The 23648-nt window shown below is 42.0% G+C and overlaps 4 protein-coding genes across 5 annotated transcripts in view; all 4 read right to left on the bottom strand.

Annotated features, from left to right (window-relative positions):
* Positions 1 to 146: 146 nt before the first annotated feature.
* Positions 147 to 2394, bottom strand: ctu1 (cytosolic thiouridylase subunit 1 homolog (S. pombe)). Its single transcript, XM_031743657.2, has 3 exons — positions 2208 to 2394; positions 1146 to 1646; positions 147 to 1030 (listed from the first exon to the last, which is right to left on the bottom strand). The coding sequence occupies exons 2-3, from the start codon at positions 1639 to 1641 to the stop codon at positions 495 to 497; spliced, it is 1032 nt and encodes a 343-aa protein (XP_031599517.1). The 5' UTR covers positions 1642 to 1646; positions 2208 to 2394; the 3' UTR covers positions 147 to 494.
* A 105-nt stretch (positions 2395 to 2499) lies between these two features.
* Positions 2500 to 5413, bottom strand: crybb2 (crystallin, beta B2). Its single transcript, XM_031743680.2, has 6 exons — positions 5361 to 5413; positions 3842 to 3925; positions 3573 to 3691; positions 3260 to 3392; positions 3016 to 3158; positions 2500 to 2903 (listed from the first exon to the last, which is right to left on the bottom strand). Exons 1-6 carry the CDS (start codon positions 5388 to 5390, stop codon positions 2735 to 2737), a joined length of 678 nt encoding a protein of 225 aa, XP_031599540.2. The 5' UTR covers positions 5391 to 5413; the 3' UTR covers positions 2500 to 2734.
* A 1941-nt stretch (positions 5414 to 7354) lies between these two features.
* On the bottom strand, positions 7355 to 9923 carry LOC116323345 (beta-crystallin B3-like). The gene is made up of 5 exons (XM_031743665.2): positions 9172 to 9923; positions 8798 to 8916; positions 8559 to 8691; positions 8206 to 8348; positions 7355 to 8105 (listed from the first exon to the last, which is right to left on the bottom strand). Exons 1-5 carry the CDS (start codon positions 9304 to 9306, stop codon positions 7862 to 7864), a joined length of 774 nt encoding a protein of 257 aa, XP_031599525.1. The 5' UTR covers positions 9307 to 9923; the 3' UTR covers positions 7355 to 7861.
* Positions 9924 to 10020: 97 nt separating this feature from the next.
* The window catches only part of si:ch73-138n13.1 (calponin homology domain-containing protein DDB_G0272472), a 28724-nt gene continuing 15096 nt past the window's right edge, over positions 10021 to 23648 (bottom strand). Inside the window, exons 7-13 of one of the 2 annotated variants that reach the window (XM_031743635.2) lie at positions 15039 to 15148; positions 13280 to 13445; positions 12955 to 13117; positions 12127 to 12260; positions 11849 to 11991; positions 11680 to 11767; positions 10021 to 11582 (exon numbers count right to left, since the gene is read on the bottom strand). In XM_031743635.2, the coding sequence (XP_031599495.2) occupies positions 11692 to 11767; positions 11849 to 11991; positions 12127 to 12260; positions 12955 to 13117; positions 13280 to 13445; positions 15039 to 15148 (792 nt within the window). In that variant the 3' untranslated portion in view covers positions 10021 to 11582; positions 11680 to 11691. Of the gene's footprint in view, positions 11583 to 11679; positions 11768 to 11848; positions 11992 to 12126; positions 12261 to 12954; positions 13118 to 13279; positions 13446 to 15038; positions 15155 to 23648 lie in introns of both variants that reach the window. The other variant, XM_031743634.2, reaches the window with a different exon arrangement.

Here is a 23648-nt window from a genome sequence, read left to right as displayed (position 1 = left end):
AATGTCATGGCTGTATAAGCAACCGCGATTTTTTATAAACCTTCTAGATCATGTAGTGCATATCTGTTAACATAACCTCAGAAAAGAATCAACATTATACCATTAGAATCATGAAAGGCACAACAAATCAGACTGATACTCAAGTCTATGGGACAAGTTTGAAGATAAAGATCAATGCATTTATTATAGTTCATAAAATACTTTGAAGTATGACCATAACTGGTGTGACCAACACTGGGACATACAAAAATAAAGAAAATGCACCTTCAAATGTGTCTTTTTTAGATGGCAAATGACAACAAAAGCAGCTGGTCACACACTTTTGTATAAAGTGTAAAAAGTCTACATAGCATTTCCATTTCAAATTAAAATTCCATATAAACAGTCAATAAATACTTAAATGATATCAAATGTAAAGATAAGATTTGATCTCTCGCATATAAAAGACAACAAATCTCATTTATTCTAAAGAAAAAAATCATTATTTCTGATAGTCAAAAGTCTACTGCTTTCAGCTTTCTCTCCTCCTCCTCTGTAAGCGGCTGCTGGGAGAGGATTTTATCATGGAAGCGGTGGTGTTTGCCTATTCCCAGCTTTGGCAGACCACGGTTCAGCCCCTCCAGCAGCACACATGCCTTACACAGTTTCTGACTGGAGATGTAGCCACAGCGGCTGCAGGTTCCCTGGACAGGCATCTTTACCCCCTCGCGCACAGACAGGTTCTCACCGGAGTGAATAACGTCCATGATTGAACTGGGCCTCACACTCTCCAGATCCTTTAAATAGGTTCTTGCATAGCCACGGTAAGCATTAGGAGAGTAGATACACTCAGTAGAAAAGTAGTCTAATTTCTTGAAGTAAGCATACAGCACAATCTCTTTTTCATAAGCGTATTTGAGTGGCTTGCAGCGCGGCACGACCCCTTCGTTCTCGCTGTCCGTTGAGATGGCGGTGCAGCGGCGCAGCCGAGCTATGTCCCCTCGCAAGACGTTCATCAAAACAGTTTCTGCCACATCATCAGCATTGTGACCTGTGCAGAGGGGGGAAAAAAAAGAAAGAAGAAAACAAAACAGAGACAATCTCGTTACTCAAAACAACACATTAAAGCTAACACTGCTCACATTTTCACAATCCTTTGAATCTACCTGTACATATCTTGTCCACTTTAAGCAAGATGGCTCCTCTGTCCAACGCCTGCCTCCTGAACACGCCACAGAAGGTGCAGTTATTTTTCAGCCCAACCTGCTTCACTATAGCATCCATTGTCCAGCCATACAGCTCCTCATAGGACACAATCTTCAGAGGCAGCTCATACTGTTGCTGGTTCCTCTTCACCGTCTCCAAGGAGTCATCCCGATAACCTGTGATTCCCTCGTCCACAGAGAGAAGCATGAGCTCAAGGCCGTAGCTGTATCGCTCATTCAGGACCTTCATTACATGTGCAAGCACAGTGGAATCTTTTCCCCCGGAGGCAGCGATTCCCACAGACTCCCCGGGTTTGAACAGCTTTGCTGACACTATGGTCTGATGAATCTCCTCTTCAAAGGTCCAGAAGAAGCACTCCTTACACAGAGAGTGGCCGGTTTTTGGACGTTTAAGCACAGCACGCTTTTCAGAGCAGCTGCTACACTGGACAGGCATCTTGACTGTTGGAAAGGTGGTTTATTAAAAGAACAACAATGTCCAAAATTAATATAACAAATACTTTAAATATTTCATGTCAAAGCCTTACAAATCTACAAAGCCCAATTTCCTCGTTGCTGATGCTTTTCACTGCTGACCTCCTTAAAGTGATCTTTATCATGTTTGTTTTGTAACCTGAAAATCCCGATTTAAAGTTTGGCTTTAGTCTAATAGTCTAGTAAGTGCTTTAAAAAACACTTTTACAGCTCCTTACATAGCTAGGTACATGAGATGTAAGCCCTGAAGAATAAGAAACTTCACTTCATACGCTGGATTCTTACTACATTAGCTTCACTTTTTTCGATATAAAGGTCGATACAACATCCAGTTACTTTAATCATAGAAATAAGCGGATAATTTAGTCACAACTTCAGTCATATCAGTGGATTATCAGGCTATATTTTCAAGACATGCCAAATTTAAGAGTAGTACAACACAACACATACAAAATCTAAACGTGGTCTAACATTAGCTAGCCAAGCTAAGCTAACTCGTGAGCTGTACACTGGGTAACATTTTCTTACCAAAGTATCCGGGAAATGTGGGGATAATATATGCAGTTACTATAATAGCTTTTAAAAATTAAACCGTTAGCACGCTAAAGCAGGAGAATAGTTTTTCATCTTGTAATGTTGCCTCTTCTTTACTGGGACAACAGGAAGTGACGTCTCCAGTAAACACCCTACAGCGCAGCCTATTGGTCGGAGTGGGCCAATGCAAAAACCAACCCATGTAATGGCTTCATAATACAATAACCCTACTCTCATATACTCTGGTGGTTTAAGCACAGTTTAGATGCATTGGTGGTGTCTCTTTTTTAGGTGTTGCAGTCTGAAGGACTTGTGTGGAGGGGAAAAACAGAAGAAAATCCCATGACCGAGTCAAATGTAAGCAATGAGGATTTATTAGTTTGCTTCAAAGATTGTCACTACTGCCTCAGCTGATATCAAAATGCTGCATGGTGGTGGTAAATGAAGGTCAAGGGGTTTGTTGCCAGAAAGGGAGCAGAGGATGCCGAGGTCAGGATTCCTGACAGGAGAGAGTCACAAGCTTAGTTGACGGGATGAAAGGCACCCCTCTGATGCCACTGCATGTCTCTGATGCGCCGGACTGATTGGATCTGAGGAATCTGGGCTCCGAAATCAGTGGTTTCCTTGTACTCCCCCTTCTCAAACAGGTACTGATAGCCTCTGTAGCCTGGATACTGGTAGCCCACCCAGCTGGTGCACCACAAGCAAAGAGAGGGGAAACAAATGTTAGCCAGTTAGAGGTCAAAGGGCATGTGGCAGCTATTTCTATGATATACAGCACCTGCTGAGAGGATGGACTCACGTGCCACTCTGGACCCGAACAGAAGAGACCTTCTCCTGGTAGCCGTGTGCGTGAAAGCTGGGGACATCATCATCTATGATTTCTATCTTCTTCCCTGCAAAGCTGGGGTTTTCGTAAAGGACAATCTTGTGCTCCTGGCTGTCCTGAGAAAGCAGAAGAAAAAAAAAATCAACCCAAGGGTGAGTTGTGAAGCAGCTGACTATGGGATGGATGATGGAGGTATAAATTTGTAAATCTCTCTTACCACTTTAATGGGGCGGAATGCAACAATGGTGTCACTACGCCTGCTGTTGGTCCAGGAATCCCAGCGAGGATACTCGCCCTTCTCAAACACATACTGCTCCCCCTTACAGTTGGCCTGCTCATATCCCACCCATCTGAGAAGACAGAAAAAAACAACAAACAAAAAACGGGGTTGTGATTGGTGCAGGGGCTCAGCTGGAAAGATGGCTGGTTGTCTGTGTATCACACATTAAATTTGATTGCTTTTTGTATGCCATTCCCTCTTTTTTTGGTCATTTGCTAGTTTTCTCTGTCTGTCTCTGACCCACACTCACGGTCCACACAGCACCAGTATGGAGCCCACTTTCTCCACGTCTGCTTCCTGGAGGTTGTTACAGGGACCAGTCAGCTCATGGCAGCGTCCCTGGAAGTTTTCCTGCTCATAGATAACCAGCTGGAAGAGAGGAAAAATTTCTTTTTTTTTAGCTCATGAAAGGAGTTATGTTTTTTTGGAAGATAAACAATTGCAAATAGGGAGTGCACAGATTTTATGTGAACTTATGTGAACTGGTCTCGCGGCCAGTGTGTGCCTGTCCTCCCTCACCTTAAACGCACTGGTGCCTGGCTGCTGCTGCTTGGATGCAGGACTCTGGTGGTCTGTGGCCATATTGAATGGATAAGGATGATGCTGAAAAGAAACAGGCAAAAGTATAATTCTGAATCATTTTGAGGTATTTCTGTATTTTTTTCTTTTTAGATTTTTCTAAAATCTGAGACGCTGTTGATTGTATTTTTTTGCTGTTATTGTTCTAAGTTTCTAAGATTTAACCTAAATTACAGTGGTAAAAAGAAGACAAATACTGATAAATATATATATATAAAAAAAAAACATTATAAAATACAGCGTGACGGATATGATCCCCTTACCAGTACCTGTCTGTGCCAGTGTGTTTGTGATGGCACAATGAGCTCAATATATACGGGACGCCCAGGGGTGGAAACTTTGCCAACAGCACCGAGAGTGTCCAAGCTGGCCAGCAGATCGGCCTGCCATAGGCCCAGCAGAATGAAATCAGGGGTCACTGTGCACCCCCACCCAACCCCACCCCACCCCGGAGTGTCACACTCCCACAAAGTTATTTCATTAGTTGTCAGTTTTGTCCAGCCAGTCATTGTTTGATATCCCCATGATTCAGCACAAACAGTGCCAAGAGTCCCACACCTACAATGAGCAGGGAGAGCGAGAGAGAGAAGGACTGTAAAAGATGGGTTTTACCGTGCTGGAGGGATGTGAATAACAGAAGAGATGCTGCTGAACATTTCCATATGTTTAAGTTGATTTTATTTTATTTTTTTACTGTATGGTGTTAAAAAATCAAATCAAATAAAGTCAGATGGTAATGCTGCTGGCTGCAAAGAAAGACAGTAGCTCTAAAGAATGGATTTATGACTTAAACCTGTTGACCTGGGAGCAAAAAAAGAGTTCCATAACAATCCATCTTTAACATTTTTATACTTTGGGACAAAGTTTTTAGACACTTCTATATTACACTCGTATTTTTTACATCTAGGTTTTTGCTACTTTGTATTGTTCACAGTGATTCAGATGAAACTAGAGTGATTTCCTACAAAAAATGCTTGAAATGAAGCATCATGCCATCAAGGTGATCTTTTTATTGTTAGTGTTGCTAAAAGAAAACATTTGAATGAGGTCATAATGTGCATGCATCACCATGGACAACAGATGAACTGGAGCTGAGATTTTTGGGTTTGAGGTTTTGTGGTGTAGCATGATGGTCTGTTTCAGTGGTGGCCAAGAGCCTTTACAGAATTACAATACCAAGCTGCAGCTTTTCAGGGACCTTAAAGGGACATATGAGGCTGAACCAAGACCCAGTATATGATAAATAAGGATTATTTTGAACTAAGCCAAGTTCAAGTTCAAGTTAGTGTCCAAGGATAAAGAAGAAGAAATGGAATTTGAATTGCTTATAATAAGTTCCCTACTGACAGAGACCTCTGTTGTTGTGCGTGAAATCTGTTGAAGTCACTCTTTTAGTATTGTTGTTACAGCTCCCAATGCTCCTGTTACCAGGACCATTTTGGACCATTTTAGAATTTACCTTCCAATTCTGCTCCAGTTGCTCCCTCATGCTCCTTCTTCCTGATGTTTTTGTCTGCTGGGATTGCAACATCTATCACAGCTGCAGTCTTCTGCTTTTTATTAACAACCACCGTTTCTGGTTGGTTGACCAGCAGCTGCTGGTCCCACAGGACCTTAGCCCTGTTGTTCTCAACCAGCTTTGATGGTGTCTCCCATTGGGACTTGGGAACTTTGACCCTATATGTGGAGTTTTTCTTGGTCCATAACCTTGCAGTCCATTCCTGTGCAGGCTTCTAGTGATTGCCCTCTTTCAGAGTGCAATTGCTGGTTTGGCTAAGTCATTTACTAGAGTCTTGGCATTTGTTCTGGGGTTTTTAGGCACATCTTTGTTAGTTTTCTTTCCAGATTCTTTGAAATTGTTTGGTTCTTACTTCTGCCAGACTTTTTCTGTACTGTGTGGCAAGTAATTTTGTCCTCATCTGTATGCAGATTGTCTTTGCCAACATAAAAAGGATTATGACAATACTCAGAACAATGGAAAAGTCCAAGGAGCTCAGTGAAGATCTAAGAAAGAAAGCTAGATTTACACAAGCTGGGAAGATCTCTTAGAGCTAACAGTTAATCGAGTGTGACACCACTTTGCCAAGGTCTGAAAGAACACCTAAATTGTTCACAATGGCCTAGAACAATTCAGAAACCACAAAGGCTCAAATCTGTCATGAACTGGAAGACTGTGAACATGAACTGCTGAAACCCCAGCATCACTGTCTACAGCAAAGCCAGTTTTACCTCGCCATGGACTGAGTGGTTACAACCAAAGAAGAAGCCCCTGCTCCAAAATCAACACCATCAAGCTCAACTGTAATTTGCAGCTGCCCAAATGTACAAACTAAATGCCTTCTGGAAGTTTTATGGTCAGTCAAGACAAAGACAGAGAGCTATTTTGCCACAATAACAAAAGGTATGGTTATGGGAGCAAAGGTCAGTCTTTCAAACGCTCTACCAAATGTCAAGCATGGTGATAGCATCATCCTGTGGTACAGCATGACTCTGCTGTCAGTGGTACTGGTGCATTGCACAAAGTGGATGGAATATATTCAAAGTCAATAAAGATGTATGTTGTACCCTTGAACATATTGTATACGACTTGTATTTCCAAATCACAAACACAACTTTTTCAGGGAACACATTACACAGTCAAATAATGTAACAAAGTTACATCCAATCATTAGAACCGAATGAGTCCTGCAGTCAAATCCACTGACTGGCTGCTTTTATGAGCCAGATGGTCCGTCTGAGAAACAATCAAGGACTTTGTCGATTAAAGACATGCTGACTGCGACTGTTTTGTTGGGATGTTATGTTCACTTGACTACACTTGATGTAATCCAGTACACTCAGGAAATGATTGTATGACTAATCAATAGTTAATTTGTTTTTCATGCGATTACGGGGAGGAAATCTGGGCTCAATATCCGGTTGCACGCTCACAGGATTGAGAAATCCTTGAGTAAAATTGCTTGCTTTCTGACAAAAGTGAGGTTGTTTGTGGCTCATTTCAGATGTGTTTTTTTTGTGTATGTGTTTGAAAGCCTCATGTTTAGGTGAAAATTCTAGTCCAGGGAAACGATGCTGAGACAGAAATTGCCAGAATCTTCTCATGATCGCGTATGATGGAGTTATTGATGATCAGCTGCATGTTTTCTGCAAGTATTATGCATAAACTGCAGGTCTGTGTCTCTTATCTCTGCTCTCCCTCTTTTACATGATTAAGACTTTGCACTTTGTAGAAAAATAGAGAAAATGCTCCGCTCAGTGTTGTGAGGGAAAAGTGTGTTTTGTTTTAAAAACAGCATGCATGTGTGCTTTTACATTTGGACAGATTTTTTTTCTCTTATTATGCTAAACCTGAACTTAACACTAGTATAATAGTGTTAAATAGGTACACTGGAGTAACTGCATGCTCTCAGTGTTCACCTTGTGACCATTAACCATCAAATGCACAATGAAGACTAAGGGAAGGGAATGCAGCGCACTCTGTTTTAATAGCAAGCATACATACAGCATGACATCATTTCCATTTCTGTTAGGCAAACGCGTATCCACATATGCATTGAATAAGTCATGTGTTCCTAATGCTCGATGAGGTTTTCAGCTGTCTGACTAGAATAGGAAAACACATGCAATGAGAGCGGCACACATCTGCAGCTTATCTCGAGGAAAAATATCTGCCAGATGTAGGCTACATTATCTCCACATAGATGCCAGTGTGACATCTCTGATAGTGTTTTTATTTTTTTTTCCAAACCTTTAGTTAAAGCCATCTCGACCTTGACTTGAAGTACAACATCACCAATAAACTCCAGGTCAAACAACTTTTATTCGCCACTGATACATACATGGCACTCCTCACTGGGCACAAGCAGCGTTTGCCGTGGTTAGGTTAAGGCAGAGGGCAGGCACTGTCGGCAGCGTGGGGAAGGCTGTGGGAGGGGTTTGGGAGGCAGGCGAGGGTCCTGCTCAGCTGGCTCCAGCTGTAGCAGGAGGGGCAGGAGGTGCTGGGGCAGGGTCGGGATCGGGGCCGGGAGCCGGAGCTGGGTCGGGAACGATGAAACAGCCCCTCTTGTGCCACTGCATGTCTCGCACACGTCGGACAGACTGAATCTGGGGAGCGGGGGCCTCCCAGTCATTCCAATGCTTGAAATCTCCTCGCTCAAAGACAAACTGGCGACCTCTGTAGCCTGGGTACATGTAGCCAACCCATCTGGAGGAAGGAGAAACAGACAAAATGTGAGATGTGTCGCAGAAAAACACCCAGAAGGCAGTGCGATGTGGTTTAGATAAGGGTGCGCTGACGATCTTACGTTCCATTGAGAGCTTTGATGCTTGCTACACGGTCCTGAAAACCATGGCCCCACAAACTGGGCACATCATCGTCAACGATCTCCATCTTTCTGCCAGTAAAACTAGGATTTTCATACAGGTGCAGCTTGTGTTCAGCACCATCCTGCATACAAAAAATACACAAATGTCACCAGGGTGTAGTCTGAATGTGTGCGTGTGTTTGTAGACACTGATTCAGTAAAACAATAATTTAAAATGTGTCAGGAGGTAAAAATACAACGGGCAAAAGTTACATGTAAACAGCTCATGTCAAATATTCTTCACATATCTGTGTGACTGCATCATGAGCTTTGTATGCAAACTAGTCACGCACCACTTTGAGTGGCCTTAGAGACAAGAGGGAGTAGCTGTTCTGACTGTTGGTCCAGGTGTCCCAGCGTGGATACTCTCCTTTCTCCAGAATAAACTGCTCCCCTGTGAACCCATGCCGATCATAACCCACCCAGCTGAGGGGGAAAGAGAAGATTTGAGTTTACCAGCATGACAAGCTTGCCTAACAAGTTATCTTCTAAATTTTCTTATATGAATAATCTCACATGCGACATTACTTACGGTCCTGACTCAACAATCACAGAGCTGACCTTCTGCAGTCCCTTCTCTGTCACATCTTTACACTCTGCAGAAAACTCTGCCTTGCAGCCCTGGAAATTTTCAAACTCAAACAGCACCACCTGGAAACAGACAGAAACAAAAGGCATTCCATAAACTAACACAGACTCCTTTCAGTTTTCCCTGGTAGCTTAAGATAACAGCCTCCATATAGAATTTAGACATGACATAGGCTGAGCTTAAAAATAACTCAAACTGTCAGGTCCAGCAGATGATGCAGGTACATCTGTGACCAATAGCTGGACAGCAAAATACACCTGTATAAAGGTGAACCCTGGGAGCAGTTCTTCTATGAGCAAATCAAGTTGTTCCAGTACCTTGTATGTGGCTCCAGCTCCACCCTGGCTCTTCCCAGCAGCTAGCTGCTCCGGGGCACTTTGCTGCTCCGACATCCTCCTGATCCACTGCTCCTCCACTTTTTGGCAGCAGCACACACACACAAAAAGCACCATCCGTCACAGGGCATGGGCACACGCACACACACACAGGAGAGACGCTTAATGTCTAAGCTACAATTTTAGAATGCATCCTCGAACAGGAGGACTTTTCCTTTTAAACCTCAGCAGTAATAATTTACCTGATAAGAGTGTGTTTTTTGAGTATGAACACACAATTTCTTCATCACATACAATACTTAATAACAAACTCCACCAAACCTGAGTCTTCCCCAGTGCAGCACCACTTAACTCCTTTGCAATGGCATTATTACACCACGGTGATTGATAAGTACGTGTCCAGTAGGAGGCTTTTACCTGAGTATGCCTGCTAGGAAGCGGTAGTGTCCCTCTTTTTTCGCTGCCACTTGGTGTTTGGTGGGGTTGAGCCATTAGACCGCAGGGATGGTGGGGGGGGTATTTATGGTTTATTTCTGGCCACAACAGCAGAAAAGGGGGAGCTGTTGATACAGCAAGTCTGTCGCTCACATTGTGTCCGTAACGCTGCCTCTCAATAGGCAGCTGTGTTGGCACACGCTGCCCTGCCTATCCGCCTGGCTGCCAGCGGGCGTTGTGTGTGGGCACACAGAGAGAGAGCCAAGAGGATTCAGCAAACGGCCATGCTCAGCATAAACACACACACACACACACACTCATTCACCCAATCTCAACTACACAAGAGTTCCTCGTGCCTTTTTTGTGTACTGAAAATAAGTAACTTGAGGCTGTGACGCAAGTCAAGTATATTTTATTAAGAATTTATTCACTTTATGACACTGGCCAGTACAACACAGTGCAATATAGACCTTTCCTTTTGAATTTAAAAAAAAAAAAAAAAAAAAAAAAAAAAAAGGGGCATAAAAATTAACCCTTGAATTTTATGTCAAAGTAAAACATCCATGTACATACACACCAGGGACAATCACTCTGAAGTCTCGATCAACACATTCACTTGCATTGCACGAGCAGGCCGACGATACAGAAGATGAGACCAGAGGGGAAGGGGTGGTGGTGGGTGGGTGTTCGTGCTGTAGTGCGTCAAGTGACAAAGTGCTTTGCTGAAGCGTGGAGTAAGTAGTTAGATGGCAAATGTGGAGAGGAAGACAGAGATGAGGTTCAAATGTTCACATTAGTTTGGTGCATTACAGGACATGTTTACATTGTAGTGAATGAACCATCCCCTTCCCCGGAGTAGTGTAAGTCAACATCTAGGTCCTCTGAACCAGTCAGCGAGAGCCAAGCCTGATGTGACAGCAAAGATTGTACATGCATGGATAATGAGTGACAAAAATGAAAGGGAAATTGCACATACCGGGAAATTTAAAAAAGTATTGTCAGGACATGATCGAGAAGTATGTGAGTATGGCTTAAATCAGATGCTCGCAGCTACAATCTACCAAGGAAGGGGATGACAGGCTGATTAGTGTTTTTATAAAAGACTGAGGAGTGTGTTTGTGCTGATTAGGAGTGTGCATGATTGAGAGATACAAAGCTGTTTGTCCCATCCCTCTTACACATTGACAAAAAGATAAATCACAAAAAAATATATACACAGTATGCAGCAACTGCACCCCTGTTAGGCTGTGTGACTGTATCAAAGTGAACAGCTCTGCTGTAGTGATACATCCTTTCCAAAATGAGTTCTCCACCTTTGTTAAATCAATGAGGATACAAATATAACATCTCCTGATTACAGATACTAACATGAGCAGCACCCCCATGGACGATCAAGACCGTGGAGGTTTGTTCTCAATACGCAGAAATCATTAGTGTCTGAAATGTCATCCTATGGCAAAGTTTGTGTGACTCCAATCAGCAACCTCTACAGATAACACATACATGGCTAGCCTGTACATTAACTGAGTAAAGGAAACTTGATGCAAAGGACTGGCTGGATTGTCCTCCAGCATGCGATGAAGCTTGTCCAGGAAAAGGAGGTGCTGTGTCTCCGTTTTCCCGACTCCTCCTGGTCCCTCTTTAAAGTGTTTGTGTGAAGTTCGTTTTGGAGCCCCTGGGTTCAAGCATGAAATGGACGAAGCAGAGAAGCCTGATGTTTTTCCTCCATGCTTGTTTTTCCTTTTTCCAGACAGAGACTTCCCCCCAAAAAAAGGCACCATGCACATTTACCGACCCAGATGAGAAGAGAGAGAGGGAGAGAGAGAAAAAAAAAAGAGAAGAAGTGGGGGAATTTAAAAAAAACCAAAAACATCAGCAGCTGTAGATTCAACCTCCTCCTACTCTCTGGGTCAAACGTTAAGGCTTCTGTTTCACACAGATTCATCTGTTAAGGCAACCTTCAGGAGACAGACAGAGATAAGTATGAGAACCGCTGCTGTTTATTTGTTACATAACAAGAAGACACACACAGAAGAGCCAAAAAACCTAGCTCACCTTATTATTTACTTAGCTCTCACTTTCATACTGACTCAGGCGTTTCTTGGATTTCAGCTCTTTCAACCACTGGGGTGAATCCTCCTGGCTACAAAATAAGTTAAACGATGAGTGGACAAATTCTCTCAAGTATAAAATAAACGTTTTGTGTTCAGCTGATGTTGCTTACCCATTTTCTTTCCCGCCAGAGGGGGGCAGCACACGCGCTGCCCTGGGGAGAAAAGGGGATTTGGGAGAGCGAGACAGCTGGGAGGGAGAGGGAGCAGGTCCATCAGTTTGATTGTCAGAGTCCCCCCTCTTCTTCAGCTGTGCCTGACAGAAAAAGCCATGCATTACAAAGAGTTTGCTACAAAGTCAGTGCGAGTGTAAAATAAGAGAACGCTCTGTGAAATAAAACTGCAACATGACAAACAATGCCAGGAGGTGAACGCACAGTTCCTGGCTCACCTTTAAAGCTGAAGGGTCCATGCCAGGGAACAGGGCGACCCTCTGTGGCTGCGACGCAACAGCCGGTGCAGCATCAGCTCCTCTGGGCTTCTCCTCAGAGTCTGAGTCATCGTCTTTACTCTCAGCCTTTGCCTCTGTCCAATGGAGAGCACATATTAACAGGTACTTTCCACCAAATGTCCTGTAATCTCCCCTTAGAGTTTATGTGCACGAAGTGTAGAAGCTCCTCCAGGGATTTTTAAATTTGCATTTCCACAACAGGGGTTCAGCTTTGGGAGGTTTAAGCAAATTAATTCAGAGAAAACAAGTAAAGATCTAAAATTCCCTTTGATTATTGTTCCCAACAAAAATGACCAAACCCCGGTTGCATAATTTATTAGCCCGAGTATTTCCACCACAAAATACAAGGAAACCAACTTGCACTGAAATGCTGGCAGAAATTTTAAATGGTTCCTGTTTCAAACTGAAACTTCCTGAAATTTCAACTATCCAGTGAGGACTTATGAATCAGATTCCTGGAATAAATGAAATTGATGTTCCTGGAACTGAATTCAGTCCATGGTTTATCGGGAAAAATTGCATTTAGGGGAACATCATAAGCCTTCTATTCCCTGGGAAAAGTTGCTGTGGTTGGAAAAGTTCTTCGTGTCATTGGGGAGCCAGTTAAGAGAGTGCAGGGAGGGAGGTGAACTTTTGAGAGACTCTAGATTAAAGGCATGTATGGACAACAGAACTACAGTTTGGAGTCTGCATATCTAGAACCTTATTCATGTTTTAGCTCTCTAAAAAGTAAATACAAAGGCTTATGGAGCAGTAAGGAGTATTAACCTGTGGAGTCTCTGTAGAGCCAGTCCTCAGTGGTTCCTCCCTCCCCCTCTGCTTGTGCAGCACTCTGACGTGTAGCCCTGGTGGGTCGTGTCCGCGGCGCTCGTTTCTTCCCCAGCTGGGCTCTAGAGCGGAGCACGCTGGTATCTAACAGGGTGGTCGGAGCCTGGATATCAAAACACGAAAAGAAAACACATGAGACAAAATGTGTAAACACAGCATAATAAAGAAGATGCGTGTCACCAGAGTGAAGACAGAGCAGACTTTACTGACTGATACCGGCTCATTTGGTGATGTTCAAAAGAATTAAGCCGTGTTTAGCACTTACGTCAGGGAAAGAGAGCGGCTGGCTCTCAGGTGGGGATGAGGGAGGGAGGCCATCCAGAGTGTTGCTTTCAAATGGTGAAGCAACATCACCTGGTGTGTGTGCTGGAGTGGGCTTCTTCGGTGAAGGACTGAGATTGCTTTCTGAGCTGGGAGTCGCAGGTGTCAGACTGCAGATGATTAGCATAAACAAGAGTTTTGAAACATGTCTGAAAACAGCTGTGTGGATTAAGTAACCACAGGATCTCATCATTTCATTAAAACCATGACAACAGTGAACCCTAGTAAAGTGAACTGTGTAGTGTGTGCGTTCAGACTTTTAAATCACTGTAAAAGAACTTACTCTCCTTTGTTATTATCATCAGTGCTCAGTATTGTTGTGATGTTATGTTCTGACCACATGAGGTCAGTAATGGATCGCAAAGTAATGCAATGAAGTGAGAAGAACAATCTGTTGTTCCACCTGAAGTTATTTCAGCTCCGCTGTGGGTTTCTAAAAATCCTTTACAAACATATCACTCCTGCATGCTGTTGCTACATAGGGAATATTTATTGGATTACATCATGTTTGGATTCCGTCTTTTTTAAGGTAAATGATCTTTTGTGTTGTTGAATGAGTCGCTGATTTTCTGGTCTTCTTCACACATTATCACCATAGTATTCAATCATTTTGGATCAACTTGTTTGATTTTATTTAAGATCTTTACAAAACTTTTTATTGTGCTATTATGCCAACTAAAGTTCTTCTTTCATCAGGCTTTAAGCATTTATAAACAAAACAACCACAACAACAAAAATCAAAATGACACTGATTTGTCAGCTTTGGGAGTCGAACATTTTATAGATTTTGACTTATTAAACATCTCAGCTGAGGCTGTGCAATGTCAGCAAACATATGAAGACATTAATGCGGCAGGGTTTAAAAAACAATCACTCTGCCTTTCATTCAAATCCCCTGGTCTCGCAATGGCAGCTGTTTGTCTTTGGGTGGTGTGTGGGCTTCAGTGTCTTAAAAGGCCACACCTTTTCAGGTGTGGATAAAACTTATGCCTGTAGAAACTTGATTGGTCATCACTCTATTGCTGCATGAACTCTTGACTCCTGGTTTTTGCACTTTTCCCTCAGATTTTAATGTAGGATTATTAATAATTAAAATAAAACTCACTTTTGTCTGATGCTGATCTTAAAGCACATGTCTGTTTATAAAAATCATCTTTCCCATTTCACTGCTTCCAAAGTATTTTGAATTAACATTTTACACTGCAGTCTCACACAGTCGTATAAGTATTCTGCCATTTCTTAAGTTTTGTTTTTGTTTTTTTTTAAAATCAGGGACGTCATGTACACATTTACCCCTTCAGATACCTTAATATGAGAAGAACAAGTGCAATTTCAGCAGGACATCTCAGTGTTTTGTACATGATAAAGTAATGCTGATGTAGGAAACAAAAGAAATTCATCTGAATGACTTCAATTGTAAGAAATGTTCTGGTAGCTCATCACAGAAAATGTCATTTCTAAAAAAAATGTGTGTATCCATTGTAAAAACAGAAATTTCTATAATAAAATAGTGATATAATAATGCAGTTAAAAGTTCAAAATGTATGTCTTCCTTCACATTTTCCAAAGCTGTGTAGTGGGGCAGAAGTGTTGGCCAGCCCAACCCTGGCCCCTGTTCTAAGTTAGTTGTTTCAAAGTAGCCTAGACATTTTTAATTGACCTAGTTTAGTTGTATTTGCATGTCATTTTTATTGTATATTTACCTATCATCAGTGCGTAGTCCCGTCTCCCAGGTCCCATACTGGCTGTCAGTCTCACGGACTGGTGTTTCTGAGCCCTTCCCCTCCTCTTCACCACTGACACTTTGCTTCTGCTGTACCTTGGGGGGGGGGGGGAAGAGAAGAGCAATGAATGATGACAACTAGCTTGACTAGCTATTCAGAGACATGAATAGCTTAAAAATCAGTGGGGTGCAGTGAACAAGCCTTTAATATCTGTGGACCATTCACATCCCTGATAGGAAGCCAAGCAACAAAACATTAATGAATGATAAAGTGTAATACTAGTTAATTGACATCATAACTAAAATTACTACTGAAGAGCACACAGTGTTGCTGATAGAGCAGCATGCTGCTGAGCTTGAGCAGCCACCAGTGGTAAGACGGGTAATGGAAGGTGAAGGGATGAGTTAATGGAGACAGAACCAGAGTGGGGACAGAGATGGTGGTGGGCGGGTGGGTGATCGAGTGTGTTTTTTCTGCCTACTGAACCATGCCTCTTTTAATGAGGCGGGCACAGAGGACATACTGTCTCAAACCCACACGGAGCTCACAGAGGCAAAAGAACTGATAAGCCTGGCCTATATAGAACAAAACAATAGAAAATCGTTCTGTCCTCAGATGTTGCCTAAGGGCTGGACAAAGAAATCTGATACACCTGGCTCTGTAATTGCCCAGGGCCCTTAACAGCGAGAGCAGCTCAGTAGTTGTGCTTATATGAGCACGGAGAGCAGATTAGAGCACTCGTACTTGAAGCTTTGTGAATGTTTTCTTTGTGTATATAAGAGCAGAGACCCAGGGGTGCTGCAAAACAGGTGTAAGAATGAGCACATGAGGAAGAGTGTGACTGTGTGAAATTCTGATTGAGGGAAAACAAAACAGCTGAAGAAAGTGTGAGAGTGAGGGAAAAAACACAGGACATCATTCATCAGTGAAGCCCTTCCCAACAGGAAAAGTGAAAACAGCCAGAATGGCATTCAACAATACTCCCTGCATCTGAGAAAGCACTTGGTACTTCAGCTTAACCTCTTCTCAAGGACTTACAGCACCAACACTTAACCTTAAAAACGGCATATCTGAGTCCCGAGTGACTCTGTTACAGAAGCAAAGATAAAAAACGCACACACCGTCTGGGCAGAGCCAGTAAAAATGTTTCACTTCTCTGGTCTACAATGATCATAATCCAGCATGTAAAGCTACAAATATGGAGATTCTGGAGTTTTGATTGTGAAAGCTTCCAGCTACACTTGCTGATATTATCTATCAGTTTTACCCTCACATGTTGCTGTACAGTGCAATCACTGCAGGCAAATAGGCCTTGTAAAGTTCTGGTGATAAAAATTCCAATCCAATGTGTACATGTGTGCTATTCAACCTAAACACGCCCAGAACACTCCCTCAGCAGATCAGTGCCTTTGCTGGAACATGTTGTAGTGAGCAGTCTTTACACAGGTACTTATGGCAGGGTGCTCAAAGCAGAGGTTGTAAAGCTGTTTAGAGGCTCATTCATAATCTCTTACCTTTTATTATTCAGTACAATAGCAGCTTTCAACCAGCCTTGGTAACTGAACTTTAGCTGGAATCTTTCTGTGTCTTTTTCTGACTTAAGTCTCCATCAATCAACAGACAATACCAGGTTAGACAGATGTACTGGTTAAACACCCAAAACAAACAATGCCACATATTAAAAAAAGGGAAAAAGAAAACAATATCCACTATGGCTGTTAATTACCTTTGCTGAATGGACAGTCACAGGTGCAACCTTTGCAGTAATCGTGGAAAAGATGAAGGAAACCTACTGAACTGACAGGTCCAGCAGCTATAGCTCTCAGGAGGAAGGCTTTTCCTTAATAACATTAGCAATAGCCCACTTCCCCTGGACAGGAAGGGTGTGTCAGGGGAAACAACATAACAAAGCCCGGATGAATGGATGGATGAAGGAAAGAAAAGGCTGATCACTAAATATGTCTGACTGACAATCTGCGGAGGAAGAGGCTGGAGCAGGGCCTTGGAAACTTTTTGATAATGCACTGACTGCCGATTGCAGCAGTGACTGTTACGTTCTCAGCAGTTAACTGAAAGGCGAGTAGCTGCAGTGCTGTTTCTTGAAAAGGGAAGGGCTCTGTTACCTCATTGTCTGACAGCAGGGGCAGAGATCTTTCAATACAGTCATTCTGTTTACATAAACAGTGTCTAAGATACAAGCTTGTACCACAATTTGATGCTATCGAGGAATGTGTATGTGTATTTCAGGATGACTATCATTGTCCATCTTATGTATGTCAAGGATAATAAAAGCCCTAAAAACACATTCAATCACACTTACAGCACTCACCGCTCCATTCTCATCTGCTTCAATCCCTCTGGCCTTGGTGGAGTGGGAAAATATGCTCAGCGTGCACTCCAGCAATCAATATCAATATCCTAAAAGATATTCAAAACAACTGCTCCCGTGAGCACTAATCTCATGCCAGCAAATGGGCTTTCTAGCCACATGTCAGAAGTTTTACATTACGACAAACCTTACAAGGAAAACCGAACAGTGCTGTGTTTTCATTACACAAGTGTTGCATACAGACAAGGTCTTGCCGGCGTACAAAGCAGTTCGTAAGAACAGAGAGAAGAATGTAAGAAACCTGACTTGGCTTAAGATTTCAGCTCAGAGTGTGCTGAACCTGACTTAGAGGATTACTTTCAGTCTGGGGTTTGTTTTTCTGGTTTGCAAACAGGAAGATTGTTTGAGCTCAAATGTGTTTCACTTCATCGTGTATGCGTGGTTACATCTTGTAAATTACATAAACTGCTATAAACATGCTGAAAAATAAAGCCAACACAGAAGTGCCTAAAATTTCCTGAAGAGCCCTTTATGGCTGCCTCTTAAAGAGCATCCTCCCCATATTATACAAAAAACAAACAAAACAAAAAAAACAACTTTCTTCCTTTGTGAAAATTGTACTTGAAGTGTTAATGTACTTTTTTTATATTTCACCCTTTCAAACTTTATTACTGCTTAAAGGTTGCATTATTATAGGTGTGGCTACTCTGAGTGACAGGTGGGTGCCAACAGATTCAGTTAGCGCTGCTAGCTGTCTGCCAAGAGTCACCTGAGACATTATGAGTCACTGAACTGGTCGTCTCAAAGACGTTGGCTTTTTAGAGCAATTTTATTGCAGTCAATAAATAAAAAATGTTGCTTATTAAGCAGTTAACTGAACCAACAGCCCACGCAAGCGATTGAAGTGATTGAAATTCTGGCACTAATTTCCATGTATCTATTACGGTGCAGTTCTTGCTAACTACAGCATGACAGATAAGGACAGATGTTGGATTAAAAATCCACTATTCTGATTATAAAAATAAATAAACTGGTCACACTCTATTGGTAACCAGCCTTAGTTAGTGAGTGATAACTCATTAGATGGTCACTTCAGGCTCCTAAACACCTACACGGAAAACACCATAATGTCATAATTCAACTCTCCAATTACAGTCTATGCTGGCCACATATTTCGTACCACTTTTGATATGTTTTCACAAATCACAATTTTAACTCAGAGGAGATTATATTTACATAAAATCTGTTATAACAGAAATTGCATATCAGAGTACTTAGTCAGGAGTTTGGAAACCTATCATCTTGGAAAGTCATCTGAGATTACAAGTGACTTCTGGGTACGAGATGTCAGAGCAGAACCATTTGTTTATACTACCACAGCTATACTGAAAATCATGGAGCACTGATTCAACTCCTTATAATGAGACCTGCAAAGAAATCACTGTCAAAATAGGAGAATGAAAAGTTTAAAATAAATAAATAAATAACTAAGTGAATAAATAAACACTTTACTTTCTGATTAACCAGTTGACCGGTTTTCTGGATGAGTATATAAACAATAAACATTATACTACTATCATTTATGCTATTGATTTGACTTGGCAAAAATAAATAAATAGATCAAAACAATAATTACATATAACTGTAATATGCAGCTTACACCTGAGACAACGGACCAAAAACGTGGCTGTGGTCACAATCAGCAGCGAGAGCTTGAATAGCGCACGAAACTAAAGCCTTGTGTCTAGATGTGCAAGTGGTAATGGCTTTCAATCATTAGGGATCATTTACTGTCATACAAGTACTTACTGAGTCAGTGGGAGCGGACGCTACTCCCACAGACCACAAAAACAGTTGCTGATGTGTAGAACTAACTTTAGACATGGTAACACAACTAATAGCAACACAGATCTCATGAAAACACCTCTTATCTTTAGGTGCTGTGACTCATGAGGTGTTGGACAGCAGTTGAGCAAACAGGCGTCGACATGAATATAGGAACAACTTCACTGCAAGGCACACGTCCCTCAGGGACTTTTAAATGTGTCCTTCACATAGACCAGCTTACAAGGGACAGAAATTATGTACAAATAAATAAACAATATATATATTACAAAATACAGACATATTTTACAATTTCAGTGTTTATCACCCTTCTAGCCCTTTTCTCAGTCCTTGTGTCTAATTATATCACTTGAAGAACAGGTAGCACAACGGATTTGCTAATCAAAGAGAGACAAAGACTACGCTGTTCCAAAGAAAACAAGATGGAGATGAGAATAAACCACAAAAAGATGAGAAGCAGCAGGGCTGTGCATCAGGCAGCATGTGGTTAAGTTCTTCACATGTTTGGCTAGAGACCAAATACTTGATGAAGGAGCAGCAGTTAATACAGTGACATGGACATAGCTATGAAATGACTTGAATTCCACTTGTGCTTTATTTATCACCAACAGATGTAAAAGTAAAACTTATGAGTCACATTAGTGCCTCATCTCTAGATACACCGATTCACTGTTTGCAAAACCATCAGCGATAAAAGTTGGAATTAGTGCTTCCCTGCTGTGTTTCTGTACTTAAAGTGTGTGTGTGTATGTGTGGCGTCTTACAGCAGTAGGGGTGTTGGGTGCCGTGCGTCTGCGTAAGGACAGGCGTTGCTGGCTGCGCAGCGAAAACCTGCGGAAGGACTCCCTGCTGCGAGAGGCCAGGGAGCGCAGGGAGTTGGTTCTCTTGAAGTCCCCGGTACCGTCCTCTCCCCTGCCTCCCCTCTCCGCCGAGGTGGACAAAAAGCTGAGTGCCCCGTGAAGGGAGCGACGGACATTTCCCACCCATCCTGACACCTGAGATTGAGCTACTGACAGCTTGCCCCCGAGATACTCCATCACAACCAACCAATGGCGGGACCTGCTGTGTCTGAACGGAGCCCGTGAACTAAGCTGCGACTCTTGTTGTTGCAGCAGGAGCAGCAGCAGGGAATCATTAGAGTCTAGTTATGCTGGAGAGATGGCAGTCCAGGGATGGTGGCCTATGTATTCAGTGACGCATGTTGCAGGGTCAGTACTGCAGCAGTGTATAAGGTGACAGAGAAAATGACGGAGCTGAGATGCTGGTGGTATCTGCTGCTTACAACACTGCAGCACAGATGATGTCTGAATGTTACAGGAGAGAAAATCTACCCAGTTTCTTTACTCAGTGTCCTTTCTGCAGTGCAGTCCCACTTTAGATGTCAGGACTCTTGTTTCAAGGCTCCAGGCTGTCGGTATTAAGTGGATTGTGAAGCTTTCTAATGTCTATTTCGATGCTTACAAGATATGTCTGCTGTGATATTCCTAGCACAACACCCAAGTGGGCATATAAAGGTTAGGAAAGGTCACTACTTAATATAAGTTTTACTGAAACACTGCTACACTGTCTTCCAACAGGTTCTCTAGCCTAAAGAACATAAAGCACTACTAAAAATAGTCAAGTACAGAAATGACCAGCAGTAATTATAAAATCACCTCAATATACTCTGTTTGGCCAGACGTTCACTTATCTCAGTGCTCTGCGAGACCTCTGCCAATTCACCGGGTGAGAGCCTCTCTGTCCTCATGTGAGCCTAAATTATAGCCGACCTGACGCACACTCTCGCAGCTGACGTTGATCTTTTTCTCCCGAAACATGGCTCTGATTAAAAGTTGCTAAAGCCACCCACCCTTCCAACAAGGCTACATCTTCATACTGCACACAACTATTGTATCTTCTGGCAAAAAGCTGCGAGCAGAAATGGTGCAGGGCAGCTGGTGGCAAAAAGAAAGCTGCTGTAGTCATTCGTATTCCATGAGGAAAACCAGAGGGCAACCAATGCACCGCCGCAAAGAGGAAACTGAAGAGAGTGCTGTGGTAGAGAGGTCAGATCCAGAGAACAGAATTTATTTTTTCTTCCCTCCCCTCGCCTTTTTCTGCAGGTATGGGCAGGTAGGAGAAAATGCGTCAGCCAAGCTGCTCTCTATATTGAGTGTTACAGGACTCACCGTCAAGGAGAAACTGGGTGGAGAGAGGGAGTGTGGGACAGAGCCAAAGAGAGCGAGACAGAGAGCAAGAGCGAGGCAAAGAGAGAGAATGGGAGGTCCGTGATTCAGAGCACGGGGGGGGAAGAGGGGAGGGTGATATATGTTCTGCGGTGCTCTGTCGTTCGAGCTTGATTCAGCTGCAGGAAACATAAGTGGAGTGACACAGCCAGGACAGCAAGCATGTAGACAACATGTAGAAGGAAAGAAAAAACAGAGACGAGGTTGTGTATGTGAGCAGAAAGAGAAAGCTGCAGAGAAAGTGAGGTTTGTGACACAATCAGATAGGAATGAGGACAACTGTATGTATTACATTAAGAGAAAGCTATCAGTAGATAAATTGGACGGGCACAAAAGAGACAAGACAAAAGACAGGTGTGGCTCCAGGCAAGTGGGACTGCACTGTATGCACATCAACCAGTTTGTCTGCGCAACGTGGCCAAAAGCACCAATCACAACAGGCAACTCAGTGTTTGTTTAAATCTCACCCAGAGTCAGACTCATGCAAACATCACAACAGACAAGGAAAGAATAACACTTCCTGACACATGCTTTTAACTTCAGCCACCTTCTTCCAGTGAACTTGTACCTTAAATAAAGACACAGTGGGCCACTCTGACACACTTCAGAGACTTAACCTCGGAGCAAACTGAGGCAGGGTTCATAAAATCTGGATCTCTGTCCACATGTTCCCCCTACAGGTAATCTGATTAATAATTCTTTGAAGTGCTCAGCTAAAGATTTTCATAGCATATAAACCCTCACATACCTTTCCCCCCCAATTTACTGCCACACACGAGTATTTCATCAAAGAAAACTTTAACCTTCTATCTCCTTTAATACTTTATTAATATTTAGTCCTCACACCTTAATTATCATATCGTCAAAATTACATGTGCAACTAAGGAAAATACTCAATACTGAGTACCATTTTCTTTTTACTATTAGCTGTAGCCACTACCTGCTACTTAATGATAACGAGCGGCTAATCAAGGGTGGCTTAAGTAGAAGTACAAATACTTCTACTAATAGTGTTAAAAATACTCTGGTGAAAGCACCAATTCAACTTTACTTAAGTAAGAGTGAAAAAGTACCCGCTCTGAAATATATTCAATGTAAAAAAGTAGCTCTTTGGAGAACATTTCTACCAGCTACGTATGTGCAAAGGAAACTGACCTCATTACTAAAATAATGATAATACACAGGAATAAAAACTTCAGTTCAATCAAAATTTTATTTCTAATAAATCAACTCACCTCAAGCATCTGTTACGTAGAAAACAAGCAGAGGAAACCAAAGGGAATAAAAAACAAAAACCAGCTCTATTTGTTGTCGCTTGTATTGTTTACAAATAATGCAAAATCCTTGCCTCTCGTCATGTACGATAATCACCAGTGGTGGATACATAAAGGTTGGCTTCTATGTGTTATTTTTCCCTCTATTTATGTTCAAATCAGTTTAATGTCGGGAGGACATGCAGTGACTTTGCCTTAAACTAATGAGCCTGTTTTGAAAGTGTAAGGAGTATAAAGTAAAAAGCAAAACGTTGTCAGAAAAATAACAGACAACTTTAGTCAAGTACAGATAATCCTAAAAATTCTACTTAAGTACTGTAACAAAGTATTTGCACTTTGTTATTTTCCGCAATTGCTACTAGTTAAGTGTGTAAATATTAATAGTCAATATTCTCTTGATATTGAAGTAATTAAGTATTACAGTTATAAGTGATCAGTAGTTTTATCTCCTATTTATTTAACAGCAATAGCAGATAATATTTATAGTTTTTATATACATTTCTCCAAGATAAAGTATTACATTAAGTATTTTGGCCATACCAGCAAATTTATAATGAAAAACACACAGAGCCAACTAATAGTTGAAGCTTCTTTGACTGATATTATTCAGACTATTAGTTTTAAAAGAAAGATTTAAAGACAAGGAAGTGATATAATAAAACATGAAACGTCTAACAATCAACATATTATTGATGTCTTTTTGACCAAATATTCCTCATCGTAGCACTGAACACGATCTGCTAGGAAGTGACTCATCTCTTCCCCTCTTCTGACCTCATCAGTCTTTACTCAGCCAGGAACCCAACCAGCAACAACAGGAAGAAGGTGAAATAGGATGCGGCTAATGTACATACAGTCAACTGTATATGATATGAACCAACAGTTCCTACAGCCCTATACGAGAGGACGCGCATGG

The sequence above is a fragment of the Oreochromis aureus genome, linkage group 12, assembly GCF_013358895.1.
Source record: "Oreochromis aureus strain Israel breed Guangdong linkage group 12, ZZ_aureus, whole genome shotgun sequence".
NCBI classification, from domain to species: Eukaryota; Metazoa; Chordata; class Actinopteri; order Cichliformes; family Cichlidae; genus Oreochromis; species Oreochromis aureus.
The sequence above is the reverse complement of the archived record's forward strand: the minus strand, read 5'-3'. Positions and strand labels throughout refer to the sequence as shown.